Here is a 23,563-nt window from a genome sequence, read left to right as displayed (position 1 = left end):
AATTTAACTGTCTTTGTATTGTTCCTTACTAGGAGACTGCCGTTTTGCAATGGTTGACTATATCTCCATGCAGGAACAATTGACTCATAATACATTAGACAGTTGACATACTTTAAGCTCCAATTCTGCACTTCTCTCCTAAACATCAATCCTAAGGAGGACGGAAAATTACTGTTCGTTTGGACACACTGAAACCGGTCTGCAAGTAGGATTCCTCAAGGTTCCCGAAACACATATTCATTCCCATCTAGGAACGTTTCCCGCAAGGCATTAGAAATACGCTTCCCTACCTTAGCATGGGATTCACCAACCTTGTGAGGAATTACTCTGCCTCTCCCTGACAAAACTGTAATAACACCTTGCCAGTTATATCCTTAGTAAACATCAGTTTCACCTAGTAATCATTGGTTTGACATTTTGTTAAAAAACTGGCAGGCAAACTTGTGCTCATTGTAATGCCAAGTCTCCAACTTATTCAATTACATACATTACTACAGCAGATTTTAATATCACAATGTTGATAGACAATTAAATGAACAGTTTCACCTTATCATAAATTGCTTTTTTCAGAATACCATATAGAATGCACAAGCAATCAATTTATCACAAGTATAAGAACCTGGAAGTTCAGACCAGTTGATCGATTTGCAGCAGAAGTATGCACTTGAAGGCAGAATTGTAAATGTCTGAAATCTAGTTGTAAATCACAGCATGAAGCCACAATGGCAGTAACAGCAGCATGTTGTAACTCCCAAGTATGGACGAAAAACTCCACATTCGGCTCCCAGAAATTGGCAACCAATATCAGTTGCTAATTGCTGCCAAAGTACAGATATATGAGCTGCAAGCAATATTTATTTTGCATGCGCAAGCATCCAAAATTCTGATAAAGAATTGCCCAGGTCAACCAGATATTGCTGCACCTAAGAGCAGAGTTTTTTGGTGTATGAAACTCTAGTGATAATTTGCTAGCAAAGCTGGAAAATGGCCATGCTACAGCAGACCACAAAGTGGGGGTACAATGCTATAATTCCAATGCCAATATGGTAGATTGCAGAATTCAAGAACAATAATTAACAGGAATACAAATTTCCTAACCCAACTACACCCAGACTCAGATAATTGCAGAAGAAAAACAAGAGTTAGATTACCAATTTCCTTTACAATAAACCCTTCTCAGATTCAGTAGAAAAATAGTAAGAGAAGACTCTCGATCCTTCAATGAACAAAATACTCCTCGTCCACAGTGAACACAATATGAGGAAGCTCTAATTTTCAGATTCAATCCACTATACTTCAGCAGTGGGAATAAATTCACAATTTCAGAACTAACTAACAATACCTCAGCTGTGAATTTACAATGCATTTCTCAGCTATAAATCCTTATACTTGAGCAAGGGTACAAAATCAACAACTCAAAAGAGCCACGAAGGCAACAAAAGGAAATAAATATTCAATTGTGCTTTTTCCAATGAAATGACCTCATAGTTATAATGCTTTGTAGATAAAAGTTCCAAAAGAACTCAACTTCATAAATTGGGAAAGTTTCCCAAAAAAACTCAACTCTTGAAACTTTCCAACACATCACTTTAGATATTTAATACTTGACTTAGGAATATAATAAATGGCCCCTTCCAATGATGACTTAACCCTCAACTTAAATGAAATTATAAAGTTAAATTATAACTTTATAATAAGCCATTTGATGATTTAATAATAATTTGGCCACTAAAAATATAATAACTCTCAAAATACTCATCATTTAAATATGTCATCTGAAATAGGAGTCACACTTATTATCTGTATTGTTTAAACTTTAAAGGGATATTATGCACACTATATATGATGCACCTTCAGCGGAGCACCTAGGTTTTTTCAGAACCTACAGGCAGATTAAAGAGAGATTCTCATGAAAGGGGCTAAAGGATGATTTATTGCAGCATGTTAGAGAGTGCCAGACTTGTCAACAGAACAAGTCAGAACAGAGCTTTCTCGTAGGTTTACTTCAGCCTCTCACTATTCCATCTCAGAGGTGGGAGAGTATCTCCATGGATTTTATCACAGGGTTGCCGAGGGTCTAGGGAAAAGATTGCATTTTTGTGGTGGTAGATAGATTGACTAAGTTCACACACTTCTTTGCTATTGTTGTGGACAAGTCAGCCTCTCAGGTGGCGGAGTTGTTCTTTTGAGGGGTTTTCCATCTCCATGGATTACCCAACACTATTGTGAGTGATAGGGACAATAGGTTTCTCATCACCTTTTGGCAGGATGTTTTCAGATTGATAGGTACAGAGTTGACTCCCAGTACTAGCTATCACCCACAGATGGATGGTCAAACCGAATTAGTGAATAAATGGGTGGAAGGGTATTTGAGAAACTACATTGGAGGTCAGCAAAGAGCTTTGGTTAAGTGGTTGTATTTGGGAGAGTATTGCTATAACTCCACATATCATATGTCTATTCGGATGACTCCTTTCCGCACTCTTTATGGCTACGAACCTCTCTCTTTCATTGATTTGGCTTTATAGGACAGCACAACTCTCTTAGCCAAATATTGGGTCTAGGATCAATAGGATATTTTCAGATCTCTTAGTGATAATATTCAGCAGGCGTAGAACCAACGTAAGTTATATGCTGATCGACATCATATAGAGCGGAACTTCGAGATAGGTGACATGGTTTATTTTCGTCTATAGCCATATAGACGGAGCTCCTTGAAGAAAAGTGGGTCAGAAAAGCTTAAGCCCAAATTTTATAGACCCTATTGCATCACCAACAGTGTTGGTAAGGTTGCTTATGAGTTGGATTTACTTGGTGAAAGCCGAATCCACAACATATTTTACGTCTCATGCCTCAAGAGGGCAATTGGTCAACATATTGTTCATTTAGAGGGTTTGCCTCCACTTGATGAGGAGGGTAAGCTTGTTTTGGAGCTGACAGAGGTGATTGAGACTAGGGCAAGGAAGTTGCGAAACAAGTTCGTCAGAGAATATCTAATCCACTGGAAAGATTTGCCATACGAAGATGCCACTTGGAAAGGTGAATCTCTTTTGTAGCATCTCCACATCTGGATAGATTAACGACATTGCCAGTCAGGATGCCTGCTAGTCACAAGGGAGATTTATCTTAAGTCATCACTTAATGTATTGAAAATGTTTTAATAAAGTTACTTTATGTTTTAAAAGTCATTTACTTTATAAGGTGACTTAAGTGACTACAGGACAAAATTAGAGTTTAATCCCACATCTCTTATCCCAACACTTTTCCCTCACTCCGAGGTTATAAATAAGAGACTTCGTCTTGGGATTTGCATACAAGAATTTATGGACTGAATATATTGAAAGTTCTAGTTGCTTTAATGTGATTGGTAAACTCTGAGGACGAAATCCCTCGAGTTGTTGGATGAAGTTGGACGTTACCCCAATTCCCTCGTTGGAAGTTAAAACACATTCCAGGCAAAAATTGACAAGGAGGAATGTGATCCTAGTTTGGACAGACTAGAAGTAAGTACAATTAGAATTTACAGTGAAATATAAATGTATTGCTTATCCTACCATATGTGTGAGTAGCAGTTAGCCGGCTAAGTAAGACAATGTTCAGACTAAGGCCTGCAAGTAAGTGCAGGTAATGTTCCAAGTGGACGAAATGTTCTCTACAGCCTAGTAAGGTCATCGTATTATTGTCACATGTTGGTGCTATTAAAATATATGCCCATCACCATTTGGTAAACTCCCGTCTCATTATTGGAGGATGTATATAAGGAAGGCGTCACCCTACGGGTTGTCATCACCATGGAATTCCGGTGATTGTAGGTTGTAGCAGAAAATGTAGAAGCTAGGCGGTCATAGCATAGTCCTCTTAGATCCCATGACTAAGGGAAAAGCCACGGGTTGTTGGACTTTCGGCGAGGATACAGACTTGGTCGCATCCCCCCCTACACCAACTCACTGGTCGACTCACACAAGGTGACTATCTTTAGTGTTCACGGCTTAATCCACACCCATCGTAGGAGTCGGGTTCTCTTCAATATTCGGGTTTTCAGCAGTAGTTGGCAGTCGGGTGGTGTACTAGTGTTAATCTTGGATTGATTGGTGGACGCTGGTTCCAAGACATATTAATGACATCCATCAGAGTCGGGTTTGTTCATTCTCTTCTCATTCTATAATATTCATTGTTTATCTGATGCTAGTAAATAAATGTATTACATCTTCAAACTGTAGTTTAAGTACCTCAATTTGTTGGTATGAATACAATATTGTGAGGAGCCTATATTCTACCTCAAAGTCCCGAATAGATTGAATGTATTGGCATCTTGTTTGGCACGTTCTTAACTTTAACTCCATGAATAGAAAATAGTTGGAACTGTAATATGGGATTCTCTAGTGCTGGTTGTATTACAACTGTTTGACGAAATTCTTGTAACTTTTTAGTTGAATATTTTAACATAAACCCAACAGAGATTCTTACAGTGGTATCAGAGCCACAAGAGCTGGCATCTTGTGGGAAAAAACAGAATGTTTGCTGACTGATTTTTATCCAAAAAATAGCCGGGAATGAGTAAAAGACATTATAAATTCAGTCCTCTGCAGTTGGAACAAGCAGATTCTTCAGAACATATTGAGATTGAAGATAGTTATTCAGTGGATGAGGAATTAATATTTGGAATAGGTGAACAAATTGAACAAACTAAACAGGTTGATCATTTTGGACAGGTAGAACAGGTAAACAACATTCAAATGGCACATAATGAAATTGAACAGGATAGGGAAGCACGAGAAACATTGCGGGCTATTAGAGATGGGCATAATAACATAGTTGATGCACTTCAAGAACTTGCAATTAATATGCAGCTGTTAGCTCCTGTTAATAGGAGAGCCTCGAGCCATCACAGTAGAGGACATAGTGTCACTGGATCACCCCAAGCTATTAGAGCTCTCACATGTAACATTGATAGGCCTTTGATCCCAGTGTTTAATGTAGAAGAAGAGGCAACACCACCAACAACACCAAGTTTACTACCGGACAATGTTATGGTAATGTATGATAAATGGGATTTGTTTCTCGATCCTATTAAACAAAATTTGACCTTTGTCCAATACCTAAATCAAAAAAGGGAGGTAGATAGACAATAGTAGGATAGGAGACCTAGAGCACCAAACAGAGACCTACAACATGCTATGGACAAAACTCTCCCTACGTTTGATGGCAGTAGTAAGACATCCGTTAGAGCTTGGATTCACAAGCTTGATATCTACTTGACACTCAAACCCATGGCAGAGACAGAAGTCATTAGATTTGCCATGATGGACCTTGAGGGAGCAACGTATGATTGGTAGCATCATGGTTTAGTCACCTAGGATCATGGCCTCCTAAATTCATATAAGATTTTCAGCTCCAAGCTGATTGCTCGTTTTGACAGGAATGATATTGAAGTTTATTATAGGGATTTGGCTCAGTTACGATAGAGTGAGTCCTTGGATAACTTCATTGATGAGTTTCAGTGGATATCAATGATGGTACTGGATATGACATAACAAAGTAAGATGATGTTCACAGAAGGGTTATAGGACATATTTAGGGGTTTGGTTAAGGTCCTTAAACCAGCCACCTTGGATGATGCGATTAAGATCGCCCATGATTTGGATTCACCTTCTTCGCCATTGCAACCCCCGAAGAAACCCTATAAAGGGTCTACGTCATCCCAAGGGAACAAGAACCAACAAAAACCAAATCCTCTCGGATTGGATTTTGAGACATGTAATGAACTTAGGAGGAAGAAATTGTGCTTCACTTGTAGGGAACCTTAGACTCTTGATTACAGATGCCTTGGTAAAGACAAGATTCACTATGTTGAGATTCTTTCAGAGGATGAAGGAGAGCAGCATGAAGGTAGTGATGTTGAGGACAGTAAGGAGGAAGAGGTTGAGGAGCAGCCCCCTTAAAGATAAAAGAAGAAAGCTGCGATCGAACAACCTCCTGTTATAGCCACCCTTTCTAGTGATCCAGCATGTCATACTTTCAAGGTGAAGGGTGTTGTTAGAGGGCAATGCATTATTTGCCTTTTGGATACAGGAGCATCCCATAATTTCATCAGCACATGGATGGTATCTAAGAGATGATTGCAGATAGTCGGCATACCCGAGTTCGAAGTGAAGGTAGCAGGTGGGAAGTTTCGAGTTGCACAGAGAAAGTATCCATTCTTCAGATACAGTTTGATGATTATCTTTTAGAGACTGATTTTTATGTTATTGATTTAGATGGGTTGGACTCTATTCTAGGTAGACAGTGGTTAAGGACTCTCCGCAGGTACACATTTGATCACGAGAGAATGTAGTTGGAATTCTTACAGGGTGATCGGTTGATAGTCCTAAAATCCATGCTAGATAGTGGACCCAGGTTGATAACAACTCACAGGATGGAAGCCATTTTGAGGCACAATGATATCGAATGGGCGACATAGTGTATCATTTCTTCTAAGAAGACACAGGATACAGGACAGCAGTACCATTGTGACATCCACACAGTGCTTTGACAAGCATAGGAGGGTATTTGAGGATTTACCCCCAGGTATTCTGCCAGATAAAGGGTTTGAGCATATCATTGAGCTAGAGGAGGGCGCTAAACCTGTCATTACCAGTCCTTATCGTCACCCTAAGCATTACAAGGAAGAAATAGAGAAGACGATTAAGGAACTTCTAGATATGGGACCTATCAGGCTCAGTTCCAACCCTTTTGCCTCTTCAGTAGTGTTGGTTAAGAAGGATGGCACCCTTTGGATGTGTATTGATTACCGTGCCCTTAATAAGAGAACCATTGAAAACAGGTTTCCGATTCTCCGCATTGATGAGTTACTGGACGAGCTTCGTGGAGCTGTTTCTTTCTCCTAGATAGATCTTCGATCAGTATACCATCAGATATGAGTTCGAGAGGAGGATGTGCATAAGACAGCTTTCATATGCCACTACGGACAATATAAGTTTTTGTTGATGCCATTTGGGCTCACTAACAGACCAACCTCTTGTCAGTCATGCATGAACCCCATCTTTAAAAGCAACTACGAAAGAGTGTGCTGGTTTTCTTTGATGACATATTGATCTTTAGCAGGACTTGGGAGGAACACTTGCAACACCTAGATGAGATCCTTAGCCTCATGGAAGAACACTCTTTATTCACAAAGGAGTCTACGTGCGAATTTGGATTAACTGAGATTCTCTATCTGGGTCATGTGATTGGTGCAGAGGGAGTTAAGGTACATCAGGAAAAGATTCAGGCAATCCTTGATTGGCCACCACCAAGAGATTTATCTAAGTTGCAGAGCTTCCTTGGCCTTTGTTCTTATTACAGGTGATTTGCCAAAGGTTTTTCCCAGGTAGCAGGCCCCCTTACCTATCTGACATGGAAAGGGGCATTTAGATGGACAGAGGATTTAGAGGCAGTCTTTGATAGATTGAAACAGGTGATGAGCACGTGCCCAGTTTTGGCACTTCCTAATTTTTCTAGACCCTTTGTTTTAGAGTGTCATGCTTTAGGGAGCGGAATTGGGGCAGTTTTGATGTAGGACCATCATCCCATAGCTTTTGAGAGCAGAAAACTTAGGGGCAGCGAGCTATTATATTCTACATATGATAAAGAGATGCTGGCCATAATGCATGACTTAGCCAAGTTTAGACAATACTTGGTGAGAAGTAAATTTACAGTGAAGACTGATCATGACAGTTTACGTTACATCTTGGAACAAAAGGAGCTGAACGAAAGATAGCAGAAATTGGTAAGCAAGGTCCAAGTCGACGATTTTGACATTGAATATGTCAAAGGGAAAAATAATATAGTTGCTGATTCACTTTCCCGAAGACCCATAGTGATAGAGCGCTGTACCATTTCCGAGATTTCAGCAGATTGGAGATCCCAGCTGTTAGTGGGGTATTCCAAAAATACTTACGCATGTCAGATTATGGATGGTATACTTCAGGATGATTGGTACAAGGTAATGAATGATATTATATATTATAAGAATAGAATCCACCTAGTACTAGAATCTAAGCTTAAAAGGGATATTATGCACACTATACATGATGCACCTTCAGCGGGGCACCTAGGTTTTTTCAAAACTTACAGGCAGATTAAAGAGAGATTCTCATGAAAGGGGCTAAAGGACGATGTATTGCAACATGTTAGAGAGTGCCAGACTTGTCAACTAAACAAGTAAGAACAGACCTTTCCCACAGGTTTACTTCAACCTCTCCCTATTCCATCCTAGAGGTGGGAGAGTATCTCCATGAATTTTATCACAAGGTTGCCAAGGGTCCAGGGCAGAGATTGCATTTTTGTGGTGGTAGATAGATTGACTAAGTTCGCGCACTTCTTTGTTATTGCTGCGGACTAGTCAACCTGTTAGGCGGTGAAGTTGTTCTTTCGAGAGGTTTTTCATCTTCATGGATTTCCCAGGACTATTATGAGTGATAGGGATAGTATGTTTCTCATCACCTTTTGGGAGGATGTTTTCAGATTGACAGGTACAAAGTTGACTCCCAGTACTAGCTATCACCCACAGATGGATGGTCAAATCGAATTAGTGAATAAATTGATGGAAGGGTATTTGAGAAACTACATTGGAGGTCAGAAAACAACTTTGGTTAAGTGGTTGTATTTGGGAGAGTATTGCTATAACTCCACATATCATATATCTATTCAGATGACTCCTTTTTGCACTCTTTATGGCCACGAACCTCTCTCTTTCATTGATTTGGCTTTACAGGACAATAGAGTTCCCTTAGCCAAAGATTGGGTCTAGGATCAATATGATATTCTCAGATCTCTTAGAGATAATATTCAGCAGGCGAAGAACCAACAAAAGTTATATGCTAATCGACATCGTATAGAGCAGAGCTTCGAGATAGGTGACATGGTTTATCTTCGTCTACAACCATATAGTCAGAACTTCTTGAAGAAAAGTGAGTTAGAAAAGCATAAGCCCAAATTTTACAGACTCTTTTGCATCACCAGGAGAGTTGGTGAGGTTGCTTACAAGTTGGATTTACCTGATGAAAGCTGAATCCACAACGTATTTCACGTCTCATGCCTCAAGAAGGCAATTGGTTAGCAGATTGTTCCTTCAAAGGGTTTGCCTCCACTTGATGAGGAGGGTAGCCTTGTTTTGGAGCCAACGTAGGTGATTGAGACCAGGGCAAGGAAGGTGCAAAACAGGTTCGTCAAATAATATCTAATCCATTGGAAAGATTTGCCGTACGAAGACACCACTTGGAAAGGTGAATCTATTTTGCAGCATCCAACATTGAGATTGCTTGAGGGCAAACAATGCTGGGAAGGGAGGATTGTCGTGTCCCCTCTCTTGCAACAGTTCTATGGCACCGGGTTAATCTATCTCCACATCTGGATAGATTAATGACATCGCCAGTCAGGATGCCTGCTAGTCACAAGGGAGATTTATCTTAAGTCGTCACTTAATGTATTGAAAGTGCTTTAATAAAGTTATTTTATGTTTTAAAAGTCATTTACTTTATAAGGGGACTTAAGTGACTACAGGATGAAATTGGAGTTTAATCCCACATCTCTTATCCCAACACTTTTCCCTCACTCCAAGGTTATAAATAAGAGACTCCGTCTTGGGATTTGCATACAAGAATTTATGAACTGAATATATTGAAAGTTCTAGTTGCTTTAATGTGATTGGTAAACTTTGAGGACAAAATCCCTTGCGTTGTGCATGAAGAGCTGGATTAAGAAGACGTTACAGCAGATAGATATCAAACACATGAGCAAATACATGAGATCTTTTAATCTCATTTTGTGAATAGACATTGGAATGAACTTAGACATGCTTTGTGAAGACTTGAACAGGGTAATGAGCAGATTTGTGGAGAAAATTTGTCGAGGAAGTATACATCAATCATTATTGAGCATTGAAAATTGGGGACTTCTATTCTAAGAGATTGGGAGATTGGTGAATCTCATTCAAGGAGATCAGGTTTCTTACTGATTTAGTGCTCAGTTGCCGGGGTTGGTATCTCTAGTTGGTTGGTTCCTTAAAACTATAAAGTGGGGATGAGAGTTTCTTAAGGGTTGTTTTCTCCTAAAAGGATTTCCATGTAAAATTGTGTGTGCCTCGTGTGTTCTTCATTGCTAAATCTCACTTGTGATTATTCTTCTGTGATTGCTGAAGTTGAAAAAAGCGAAAGTTGTTGTATACTGATTCTGTATAAGTTTGTGTTTTCTTAACCAACCTCATTTCTTTCTCATTTTTCTTGCATAACTCTTTTAAAAATTTCTCAAATTGCTGAATAGGTAAACATTAACTTATCTTGGTTGCAACCTTTTATGTTGACCAGCTTGTTGTTGACATTGTTATGATGGCAAGAGTAACAAAGAGATGCCTGTATGCACGACATGCATTGCTTTTGGTGTTTATGTAGCAAGAATCTGCTACCATGTGAATTTCACTTTAAAATTTTGGACCTAGAAAAACAAATCACTGTTGTAGCAGTAGATTTGAACTGACCTTTTTTTCAATGATTATTCTGAACTCATTATTTTGAATGCACAATTATATACCACAGATGTATTGCATATGGTTTGAGATACAAAACTGCAAACTATGGTACAGATCTTGCAAATGCTTCAGTTTTGTAGGAGGATGTTTTATTTACAATATGGTAATACTCTGGGCATTGAACAGGATGCTGAGTAAAGAAGTGTCTAATCTTGATGCATTGATTATTGCCATGTAAATTTTGATAGATAACTTAATCTAGAACTTTGACATCAGCTTTGGATCATAAATTAAGTTCATGTATAGCAATAGCACAGGTGAAATTTTTTCTATCGCGCATTTGCAATTTGTAACCTATTGTTGTTTCATTTCAGGCTGGAGGACAAACAAACCCATCAAGTTCTCTACGGATGCTTACTTTAGATGATTTTATTGAGGCAAAAAGCAAGGTAAAATGATCCTGCTTTCCAAATTTTGTGCTGAAACCCTGAAGTTGAGTGTCATATGCTTTTTAAAATGAAGAATATCCAGAACTTGAAACTTTGTTCTGCTATAAAAGAGCGCCAGAGATTGAAGAGGTGCACCCACAATAAATTACAATAATGCCACAAGAATTTGGAATAACTTCTATAAAGCATTTCAGCACAGATATTCATCTCTTCTTGGTAATGAACTAGAGAGCTGAGTATGATGCTAACTAGGACTAATTTCTATTTCTACCACATGAGGTTGATATTATGTGTCACTATTACAAGTTGATTATTTGTATGATCAAATAATGTAATTTAAGCTACCTAGTTAAGGTGAATTTAGAATAATGTCTATAAATTTTATACACCGACAAAACTATTACTTCAATCTTGTTAAATAAAATTATAAAAGTTGAAAGGAAACAGTGTAACCAAACTAAAAATATCTTTAAGGTGTAGATTTTATTTAAATAACATTGATCTGTGATCGATGGCACAACATTGAAAAACATTGTCACATAATCATTTTTATCAAATGGTTTGTGTTCAGTAGAGAGAGCTGAATTTGCAATTGCAATTGAATGATCTGCTATTGTCTTTAATATGAAGTCACTAATTGTAAAAAAAATGTCAAAATGAAATTCCTTTGGTGGGTTAATCAACACAAAATAATAAAAACAATTGTATCAAACATCAGATGTATCAAATGGTTTGTGTTCAGTAGAGAGAGCTGAATTTGCAATTGCAATCGAATGATCTGCTATCATCTATAATATGAAGTCACTAATTGTAAAAAAAATGTCAAAATGAAATTCCTTTGGTGGGTTAATCAGCACAAAATAATAAAAATAATTGTATCAAACATCAGATGTAAATTTTATGAATTACTTCTCACACTAAAAATGTTGGGACTTGTCTGGCTTCTCAAGTGGGACTCCATCAATGAACTTTCTTTCCACATTGCTGCCAAAGTCTTCTTATAGTTGTATGCGTTCTTTCAGTGAAACACATGACACTATGTTTGATAATGAAGTTCTCTGCCTTCATAGAGCCTGCAACTAACATGTCTAGTTGCCAAAGAATAAGAAACCCGTGAATGGAGTTGAATATTAAGTGTTCATAGCAATGACCGATGTTCCCTCTCGTCAATAAATTTTAATGATAAATAATAATAATAAAATTAAAATATAAAACTAAATAAATACTAAATAGATAGTCAAATATAATGTAATGGGATATCTCCACCAAGTCAACAAACATAATAAAAGAAGAAATAACATAGATGGCAAAAGAAGATAGGCCTGATATATAGAGAATGATTTCCATGACAAACAATATATCTAGAATGATTTGTATAGCAGGCAATATGTCTAGAGCCAGTGCCGGTTTGACTCAGTAGTCGAGGAGTGGTCTGTTTCAACTAATTACAAAGAACAACCTATATTGTTGAAGGCAGTATATTGTATATGTAAGCAGCGGGTAAGAAATAATACCGGCTAAGACAAAATTCAACAGGTGTGATATGAATAACCAATATTAGTGTATGCTAGTTGGTAGTCTTTTACTTCGATATTGGAATTTTAATGTATAGCTTTCATTCAATAGTGATGCAGTAAAGATATATGATGTAAGGAGAAATAACATAGATGGCAAAAGAAGATAGGCCCGATATACGGAGAATGATTTCCATGGCAAGCAATAAATCTAGAATGATTTCTATAGCAAGCTATATATCTAGAGCCAATGTGTGCTATGTTTTAAGTGATTACTAAGAGCAACCAATATTGTTGATGACAGTAAATTGTATACATAACGAGTAAGGAATAATATCTACTAAGACAATATGATTTCCATGGCAAGCAATCTATCTAGAATGATTTCTATAGAAAGAAATATATCTAGAGCTAATGAGGGGTTCGCTCAACAGTTGAGGAGTGGTCTGTTTTAAGCGTTTAGTAAGAACAACCTATATTCTCAATGGCAGCAAATATAATAGCTAAGCAGCAAGTAAGGAATGATATTGACTAAGACAAAATACAACTTGTGTGATAAAAATAACCAATATTAGCAGATGCCAACTGGTAGTCTCTACTTCAATATTGGAGTTTTAATGTATAGCTTTCATTCAATAGTGACCTACTGAAGATATACAATGAAAGGAGACATTATAAATATTAGTTTCCATGGATTGATCAAATAAAGAGTTATTACCAATTGGCAGTGATAAGGCTAATGGAAAACTATCAATCTTTAGCTATCTTGTGGTAGACAGATCAATTACTAAGATATCAACACGATAAACAATATACATCAGAGAATATTGAACAAGTGTGCAAAACAACAATTAGTTAAGGTTTAATGAGGAGGCATAGTGAATAATTGTTATGAAGAGACCTACGTGTGAAAAGGCATGTCCTTCTAATGTGACTTTCAGTCAGACAACATGATATAAAAAACATTTATATTTACTCATTCAAGGGAAAGGAGCTAAGGAATGAAAAATATATTATTCATTGAAAGGAGGTGGTCAAAGGGAATTATAGATTATAAAAATATACATTGGTAACTAATCGAATGGATTTGGTAAGACTCATGAAGAATGAAAGGTATAAATTATAAAAAATTATATGAATCATAGTTACAAGACTTTAGGAGTCTAGAGGCAAATTCACCAAAATGGGTCAAAATGACTATGTACTCGAACTCGACCAAGTGAAACTGAGTCTAGGATGACTTACCAAGTCTTGAGCTTCTGATTTGGTTGTGGAAGACAGATTGTAAAGTGAAAAAGTAAAATTTCAATAGTTATTCTTTCATTTACAAACACAAGGAAGAGAGATAAAAGGGATTATTGAAAATTATTAGGGTTTAGAGAACAAACTAGCAACTTGATTGGCTCTCAGATATTGATTGTAGGTTGTATCTTGAGCTAAGCATGTAGCACTTTAGAATGCAAGTGCAATTGGAGCATATTCAAGCATATACACTTGAAAAAGTGCTGCAAGTTGCGAGTAAAAAGGTTGAATGATCTTGTGTATTACAACCTTTTCCTTCGTTATAAACATATCTTGGGCACTGACACATCTCCTATCATTTTAGAGGACGTTGATTTATAGGCAGAGTGGAACATTGAGGTTGATGACCCTATCTTCAACGATGAAGACATGTAATCGGTTGATTGCATTGATTGAGAAATAGTAGCAACGACAAACGAGCCTCGAGTGGGAGGAAACCCATTCAAGGACGTTGAGATCGAGAATGAGGATGTGGATGCCATTGAGGCAAAGCCTTAAACACAGGTAAAGATCATTGTTGTAGAATCTTTCGAGACCTATCTTAGGTGTACACGTAGGAAGGTTCCTGGGTCGACTGGTCACTCATATAGGCTACTCTAAGCCTTAGTCCTCTAGGTTCTAGCTTTTATTTTGATATATGTTTTGAAGTTCGATGGATTTAATATTCCATGCTTATTGTAGACATTAATTATATTTCTAATGTGTTATTTAGTTTAACTTGTTTCATTTTGAAATTTGCATTTATATTTATGTGAGCACTGTAAACTTGTTTATGTGTGCTAAGTAGCTTCTATTTATCTCAATTATAGTGTCTTAAATTTAATTTATTAAATGATGTATGAAAAAACTTTAAATCCTTCTCTATCTTTGATTTTCTGTAATGTTCCTGTTATAAAATAAATAAATAATCAAAGCCTTGTTTCTGGGCCGATTGATTTAGTATATCTCGGACCCATTTTTATTTTAATTGTTTCCATAGGTGTTGTTGTTGGCTATCATTGTAAACCCTTGGGAGTTCCTCCGAATGGTATTTAAGCACGACATGTAGGTAGTAGTTGTCATGTGATTTGGATTATTTTATTGTATGCGAATTCTTGTTGGAGTTCTGTGTTATTTGCCATTTTGAAGGTGAGAGATCTTCCCTATTTGGCTTTTACGGCTTTGGTGGGATTCAACGCCACCTTATTCCACCCTCTATACTAGATTGAATGTGGCAAGTCTGAGTGCCATCTTTTTCTGCAATATAATAATGAGATTTGTCTACAATTTCTACATCTCTGTATGTGTCTTACGTTTGGTATTTGGTGAATATCTATCATTAAGTGATTCATAGTTCTCTTCAACTAGTTGAATCTGACATTAATATCTTCCTCCTCCGTGGCCTGTGCCTCCCTTTCTGTAGCCTTCATATTCCTCTCGCACGACCTCAGGTTCTCTTTGGTGAGACATTAGGCTCCCTTTGGTGCGGCCTCGGCTTCCTTCCACACGGCCTCAGGCTCCCTCCGGTATGGCCTTGGCTACCTCCAGTGCGGTGGTTTCCCTCAGGTGGGTTCCATTGGGTGGTTTCCCTTGGACACTTTCCATCGGGTGGTTTCCCTCATGTGGTTTCCCCTGGGCACTTTTCTCTTGGGTGGTTTCCATTAGGGACTTACTCTCAGGTGTTGTTGGGAACATTACAATGGTATCAAAGCAATTGCCTTTTGATGGAGATCCCCTTCGAGAAGCCATTGGCTTTGGGCCGAGATCGCCTTCAGGCTGAGTTTTCCTTTAGGACATTATAGTGGTATCAAAGCCTTAGATCTTGCTAGCCTGTAATAACCCCAACAGGTTATAACTTCTTTAAACACCAAAATTTTCTTTAGTTCAGTTGTTTGACATTTTGCCAAACACTTTGCAAGCAAGCTCTGATATCAATGTATTATCCTCTTACAATGAACTAATATGCAAGTGCAATTCTTTTGGTATTTTCAATGCAAATACATGGAAACGAGATATGAAATGCAAAACAATTGACATGCAATAATGACTATAGTAATGCCAAAATCTGATTTTGAATTATCACAGCAAAAACATATGCTTATGAAGTTCAATGATAACTACTAATAGTTACAAGAGGAACCTAATAATAGTGATGCCCAAGAATGGAAATGAATCAAACATAGATACTACAACACGACATCGTGTATGCGAACTGTGGCAGTCAAAATCTATTCTGCAATTTAAGCACAAATAGAACTCCTGAATTGAAGCTCTTTGGAATACCAAATTCAATGGATATTTCACCACCTCAAATGGTTCCAACATTGAAGAGTTGACATTCTCCAATTGATGATTGAAATCGGAAACCTTAGTTTCTTCTCCCAACTTAGTATCAAAAGCAATTCACAATAATCAGATGATAAACAATGAAGTTCTCACCTCTATTTATACTTTTCCTTCACCCTTCTAGAAGGAAATAAAATATTTAATAATTGCATTCTCTAGAAGTTTCTCCGTTTCCAATAATTAATGTGCCTTTAGGAAATTAAATTTCTAGAAGTTCCCCCTTCCAATAATTAATGCAATCGCTAGAAGCTTCTCTCTTGCAATACAATAATTAATAAAATATTTAATACTAGAAGTTTCCCCCTTCCAATAATTAATGCACTCTCAATTAATTAAATTAATTAAATATAAAGTCACCTTTTAATTTTAATTTATTTAATGACTTTATAAGAAATTAATTTAATCAATTTCTCTTTATTTCTCCACCTAGCCTTCGGAGAATGTCAAGGCTAAGAACTCCACTGAGATGCTAAAAAGGATGGGGACATTACATAGCCTGTGGACAGTGAGTGAAAGTTTATAGTCGGAAAAGGAGATCCCACTCAGTTGATAGAATGACAGATCAAGAACCTACTCCTGCCGAAGTCATGACACTATTGAGGGGTGTTTTGAGAAATCAAGCACAAATAAATGACACTCAACGATTTATGGAAGAAACTCTCTGAAAATTGTAAGACAATAACATATTTGGGGAACAAAATGGTCATAGTACCGACTCGGTCTTCGGAAAGGTAAATTCTTATCCAACACTCTCTCGACCTTCCATGCCAACTCTCCCTTCATGGACAGAGGTACCACACGGAAGAAGGCAACCAACCTTTGAAGAAGTTCAAGAACAGTTGAAAGAAGACTAGAAGAATGCAAACTTGGAAGAGGATATAATATATAGCCTACAAAGATTACGCAGAATTGAGAATGCGATATTCCGAAGGCAGAAACATAGGATATTTTAATGATACCTTTAGAAGAAAGTTGAGTAAAGTAAAACTATCACCATTTGACCGATACAGATCCATATTTGCCTAGTCATGGGTAATGAAGGTCGATGCTTACTTCCGGCTTAATCCAATGCCAAAAGAAGAAGTAGTTAAATTTGCAGCACTCGACTTGGAGGGAGTAGCGCATGAATGGTGGCATCATGGCACCATTATGCTAGGGCATGACCAAGAAAATACTTATGCAGAATTCACTGAAAGATTGATAGATTGGTTTGATGGTAAAGATTCAGAACTTAATTTTAAAGATTTGGTATAATTGAGGCCAACAGGATTGGTCGACCAGTACATCTCAAAATTTTAGAAACTCTCTATTTTGGTCATGGACATTTCTAAAAGGAGATGGATAGTGCTCTTCATGGACGGACTGACATAACCATTGAGGGGTTGGGTAAAAGGTTTCAACCTTGCCACCCTTTTGAAGGCTATAAAAAAGGTGCGAAGTATGGCATCATCAACGACATCATCCTCTCGAGGTTACTCTCACTCTAAACTGCTAGTATTTCCAAGGGACAAAGATAAAAAAACAACTGCCGAAGAAGCCTTCGTTGGATGAAGTTACTAGACAGGAGCTTCGAAGGAAGAAATTATGTTTCAATTGCAAGGAGACATGAGAACCTGTGCACAGATGCCTCGATAAAGGAAAAATACACTACATCGAGGTCATCCGTAATGATGATGATTAGGAGAATCTACCCATAGAGGACGGTTGCCCACAGGAGGAATCCAAAATGGTTTATTTGAATCGTATGGAGAAGATTGCCGTATTGGTACGGTGTGGAGGAACGATTGCCCTGGCTAGGAGCTCGAGATGTACGATATTTCGAGTATGGGGAACCCTTAAGGGACATGTCTTTGTGATGCTTGATAGTGGAGCCACTCTAAACTTCATAAACTCTATCTTTGGTGAGAAGAAGAGGTCTACCTACAGAGACGCACGCTGGGTTCCAACTCAAGGTCATAGGAGGAACACTCTTACCCTGCACGCACCTTGTTCCCTAACTGAGTATTACTATAGATAATGACACAGTGACGAAGGATTTCTTTATAGTAGACTGGATGATATGGAGGTTATTCTGGGCATACAACGGATGGAATCACTAGATGAATACACACAGAGTTTCAAGCGGATTGACTTCACTTTTGTTGTTGATGGGAAGAAGGTTGTTCTTTGTGGGATGGTCAATGAGGGTCCGAAGGAAGTTTTGGCGCAACGGATGGAGGCCATTTTTTGACATGATGACATTGCATGGGCTACACATTGTCTTATTTCCGCAGAACCAATAGAAGGACAACAAACACACTACCAAGATGATGATCTACAAGCTATCTTGAGTACCCATGATAAAGTTTTTATAGACATTCTTCCTAGCATACCCCCCCATCGTGGTTTTGAGCATACCATTGAGTTGGAAGCTGATGCCAAACCAGTTATGACCATGCCATAAAGTCATCCAAAAAAAATCAAAGATGAAATTGAGAAAACGTTTCATGAGTTGCTCGAGAAGGGATGGAGCTGTCCTAGCTATAGCCCTTTTGCATCATTCAGTGGTATTGTTGACAAAGAAGGATGGGACGTTGCACATGTGTGTGGACTACCTTGTGTTGAATAAGAAGACAATAAAAAATAGATATCCTATTCTCAAGATCAATGAATTGTTGGATGAATTGCATGGTGTAGTTTATTTTTCTAAAATAGATCTCTGTTTTAGATACCATCAGCCTCACATGCAGGAAGATGTAGAGAAGACAACTTTTCATTGTTATTACGGGCATTATGAGTTCTTGGTCATGTCGTTCGAATTAACAAATGCACCAGCTACTTTTCAATCTTGCACGAATTAGATCTTCAAAAAACAATTGCGTAAGTACTTGCTGGTATTATTTGATGATATCCTTATATACAGTAAAACTTGGGAAGAACACCTGAGACATTTCGATGAAGTTCTAGAGATCATGGAGGCTCAGTCCTTGTTAGCTAAGCAATCCAAGTGTGAATTTAGAATGATAGAAATGCTATATCTAGGGCATGTTGTCAGTAAATATGGAGTACAACTTCACAAGGAAAAGATTCAAGTTATCCTTGATTGGCCCCCACCAAAATCTCTCTTTGAGTTGTGAAGGTTCTTTGGGCTATGCAGCTATTACCAGAGGTTTGTAAAAGTTTTCTCTCAGCTCAGTGCATCGTTAACAAATCTAACTAAGAAAGGCTCCTTCTAGTGGAATGAAAAGGCACAACACACTTTTGATAAGTTATAAGAAGCAATGAGCACTTGCCTAGTTCTCGACTTACCTGACTTTACTCAACCATTCATTCTGGAGTGTGTAAGTTGAGCGCCTATATTCCATTTATGACAAAGAGATGTTGGCCATTGTGTATGCTTTGACCAACTTTTGGCAATATTTGGTGGGTGCCAAGTTTGTCGTCCGTACTTATCATAATAGTTTGACATATTTTCTAGGAGCAACGAGATTTGAACGAGAGGCAACAAAAATGGGTAAGTAAGATTTAGGCTTTTGATTACAACATTGAATATGTGAAGGGAAGGAACAATGTAGTTGTAGCTGACTAGAAAGCACACTTATTGGTGGAATATTCCAAAAACACGTCCATGTGAGCTAATGAACGATGACACTCAGGATGACCGATACAAGGTGGTGGATGGCATCATTTACTATAAGGATCAGATATACTTAGTGCCTGAATCCTAATTGTAGCAGAAAATCCTAAAGGAAATACATTTCTCACCCTTGGCCGAGCACCTAGGGTTTCTGAAAACTTATAGACAACTCAAGGAGGGGTTCTCTTGAAAGGGACTTAAAGATGATGTTTTGCAATACATGCGAGAATGTGCAGTTTGCCAACAAAACAAATTGGAACACACTTTACCTACCGAGCGATTGCAATCCTTGCCAATACTAGAACAAAATTGGGAAAGTATCTCTCCAGACTTCATCATGGGACTTCCTAAGGTAAATGGAAAGGATTGTATCTTTGTGGTGGTTGACAGTTTGACGAAGTATGCACACTTCTTTGCCATCTCCTCAAAATTCCAGGCGCATAGGTAGCTGACTTATTTTTTAGAGAAATTTTTTGTCTACATGTGTTACCCTGAAACATTATTAGTGACAGGGATGGTTGGTTTCTCAATGTTTTCTGGATAGAATTGTTTTGGTTTGCAGTAACAAAATTGTCGCCAAGAACTAGCTACCACCCTTCAAATAGACGGACAGACAAAGATTGTGAACAAGTGGCTGGAAAGCTACTTCCGGAACTACGTTTGAGCACAACAACAGGCATGGGTGAAATAGATGCATCTGGGGGAATACTATTACATTACAAGTTATCACATGTCTATTGGGATGACACCCTTCAAAGTATTGTACAGGTATGAACCCCTTTCATTTATGGACATGGTCTTGGGTGACAGCCGTGCACGTAGGGCTCGAGACTAGCTTTAGGAAGGGCAAGACATCCTGACATTCTTGAAGGAAAACTTACAAAGGGCACAGAATCAACGAAAGATCTATGCTGACAGATATCGAATCAAGAGAAGTTTTGAAGAGGGAGACTTGGTCTATCTCAGGCTCCAATCATACAAGCAATCCTCATTGAAGGCAAAAGGAAGGAAAACTTGAAGCCACGTTTGTATGTTCCTTATCGTGTAACTCGTCGCATCAGTGAAGTTGCCTATGAATTGGAACTTCCAGAAGGGAGCCACATCCATAATGTCTTTCACGTCTCCTGCCTGAAGAAAGTTGTGGGATAGAACATCGTAATAACTACAGATCTTCTGCCACTCAATAAAGAAGGGAAGCTTGTGTTGGAACCGACCAAGATCATTGATGTACAGGAGAATACTCTGCAGAACCCTGAAGGAATACTTGGTGCACTAGAAACTCTTGCCACTGGATGACACGAATTGGGAAGGTGAACACATTCTTCAATGTCCGACATTGCATTTGCTTTAGGACAAGCAAATTTTGGGACAGGAGTACTATAATGTTCGCATCATAAAATAAATAAATAATCAAGGCATTGTTTATGGGCCAATTGATTTAGGATCTTGGACCCATTTTATTTTGATTGTTAACATAGGTGCTATTGTTGCGTATTGTTGTAAACCATTGGGAGTTCCTCCAAAGGGTATTTAAGCACAACATGTAGGTAGTAGTTATCATGTGATTTGTATTATTTTATTGTATGTGAATTCCTATTGGAGTTTTGTGTTATTTGCCATTTCGGAGGTGAGAGATATTCCCTATTTGGTTTGTATGATTTTGGTGGGATTTAACTCCACCCTATTCCATCCTCTATACTACTTGTTTGGATGTGACGAGTTTGAGTGCCATCTTTGTTTGCATTATAATAGTGAGATTCGTCTATAATTTCTACATCTTTGTATGTGGCTTACTTTTGGTATTTGGTGAATATCTAGCATTAATTGATTCATAGCTATCTTCTATTAGTTGAATCATAGTTGAAAAACTCGGTTTTGACAATATCTCGGCTAGCTCAAATTTTTTGGAAAACTCGGAATCACCAAAATCTATGCAAAAAAATAGCAATAAATCGACACTTTTATCGAACATTTGAAAATATATAATTTTTTAGAAATATATTGATAAATAATTAAGAAGGCTATAAATAAATATACTTCTCTATAATGAATTTATTAATATGCAATATTATACTACTTTAGTATTAATATATAGTATTATAAATCTGCATTATAAATTTACAAAACCAGTTCAAATAAATTAAAATTTGTATATTATAAACTTATCTATAAACTCATGATCATTAAATCATAACTTATAATTATATAAATTTACAACTTATAGCTCTATTAAAATATATATAGTGATGTTGATGTGTAGACAGGAGCATAATAGTGATGTGTATATGAGGAGATTTGAGTAATATGCGTTGACTTTCCAAATCATTCATTACTTAAAGAAATTTACATTAAATTTCCAAAAATGTTTTCTATAACCTGTTGAAGAGAAAAACCATTATGTGTGTATCTTACAATTAGCACTCCATGTGAAGCATCTTTGAGGCATATCGTCGAAAATTGAAATAGTTCTTGTGTCTGAATCTATGCTTCTACATTTTCTCAGTAGTTTGAACTTGTGTGCATTAATAGTCCTTAGTAATCGTACCTTTTCTAAGCAGCCATCGCAACCCTTTTGTTAGCCGTCACAGCCTGTGGGAAAATTAAAAAACTCTAAATGTTTTTTAGAATACTTTATTGTTTTTCAAGTAGACTTAGTCTGCAGTTTTCCGACCCAAAAACCATAAAAGTCATGATTTTTCCATCCCAAATGTGGTGCAATTTTTTCAAAATATCATCGGTGATTACATCGGTAGGCAGTTTTGCTCACAATATCTCGTGATATTAGTGATATATTGCAGATTTTCTAAGCTATGAGTTGAATCTAACATTAATATCTTCCTTCCCTATGGCCTTCGCCTCCCTTTCTATAGCCTTCAGATTCCTCTGGCACGACCTTAGGTTCCCTTCGGTGCGGCCTAGGCTCCCTCCAACACAACCTCAACTACTTCTAGCACAGTGGTTTCCCTTAGACACTTTCCATCTGGTGGTCTCCCTTGGGTACTTTCCCTTGGGTGGTTTTCCTCAAGTGGTTTCCCTCGGGCACTTTTCCATCGAGTGGTTTCCATCAAATACTTACTCTCAGGTGTCGCTGAGAACATTACAGTGGTATAAGAGCAATTGCCTCTAGGTCGAGATCCCCTTTGGGAAGTCATTGCCTTCGGGCCAAGATTGCCTTTGGGACATTGAAATTTCTTGGGTTTTGAAATTTGCCTTGTTCTTCCGAAGCTTTTGTTGAGCTTGGATGTTGAGTCCCAAGCTAAGTATAAAATCGGTTTGCTTAAGTCTAAGGTGAGTCCAAGTTTTGTAACACTGTGTTGGATATTGATCAAATGGAATAGGGTGATCATGGAAAGATCACAACTATATATATATATATATATATATATATATATATATATATATATATATATATATATATATATATATATATATATATATATATATATATATATATATATATATATATATATATAGTTATATATATATATAGACACACACACACATATATTGGTATTTGGTGAATTAAAATTAGGGATAAAAGGATAAGAGATTATATAATAATATAATATATATTACTCTTGACGAGGAAGAGATAAGAAATTAATCTTTACATGGCTAGCAAGTTAAGAGACTATGAATTGGATATTGATTGACAAAATTTTATATTTGAATTACATTTGGGATGATGGTCCGTTATTGTTATATATAGATAAAGATACACACATAGAGACACACACACACACACACACACACACACACACATATATTTGATAACAATAAAGTCAGATTTATATATCAGTTATGTTATATATATATATAATATAAGATATTTGACGCAGTGTAAGGCAGG

At 37.4% G+C, this 23,563-nt stretch overlaps 1 protein-coding gene across 7 annotated transcripts in view; it reads left to right on the top strand.

Moving 5' to 3' along the window:
- The window catches only part of LOC149535938 (uncharacterized), a 280,772-nt gene that overhangs the window by 214,530 nt on the left and 42,679 nt on the right, over nt 1-23,563 (top strand). For all 7 annotated transcript variants that reach the window (XR_016357873.1, XR_016357871.1, XR_016357872.1 and 4 more), the window contains one exon: nt 10,882-10,956. Coding sequence is in view for 4 of the 7 variants with exons in the window: in XM_089806831.1 (XP_089662957.1) it covers nt 10,882-10,956 (75 nt within the window). In the remaining 3 variants the exon portion in view is untranslated. The remainder of the gene's footprint in view (nt 1-10,881; nt 10,957-23,563) is intronic.

Source organism: Cupressus sempervirens, chromosome 10 (assembly GCF_028749045.1).
Source record: "Cupressus sempervirens isolate cs-2001-9-10 chromosome 10, ASM2874904v1, whole genome shotgun sequence".
Taxonomy (NCBI): domain Eukaryota; kingdom Viridiplantae; phylum Streptophyta; class Pinopsida; order Cupressales; family Cupressaceae; genus Cupressus; species Cupressus sempervirens.
This window is presented reverse-complemented; position numbering and strand designations above follow the sequence as displayed.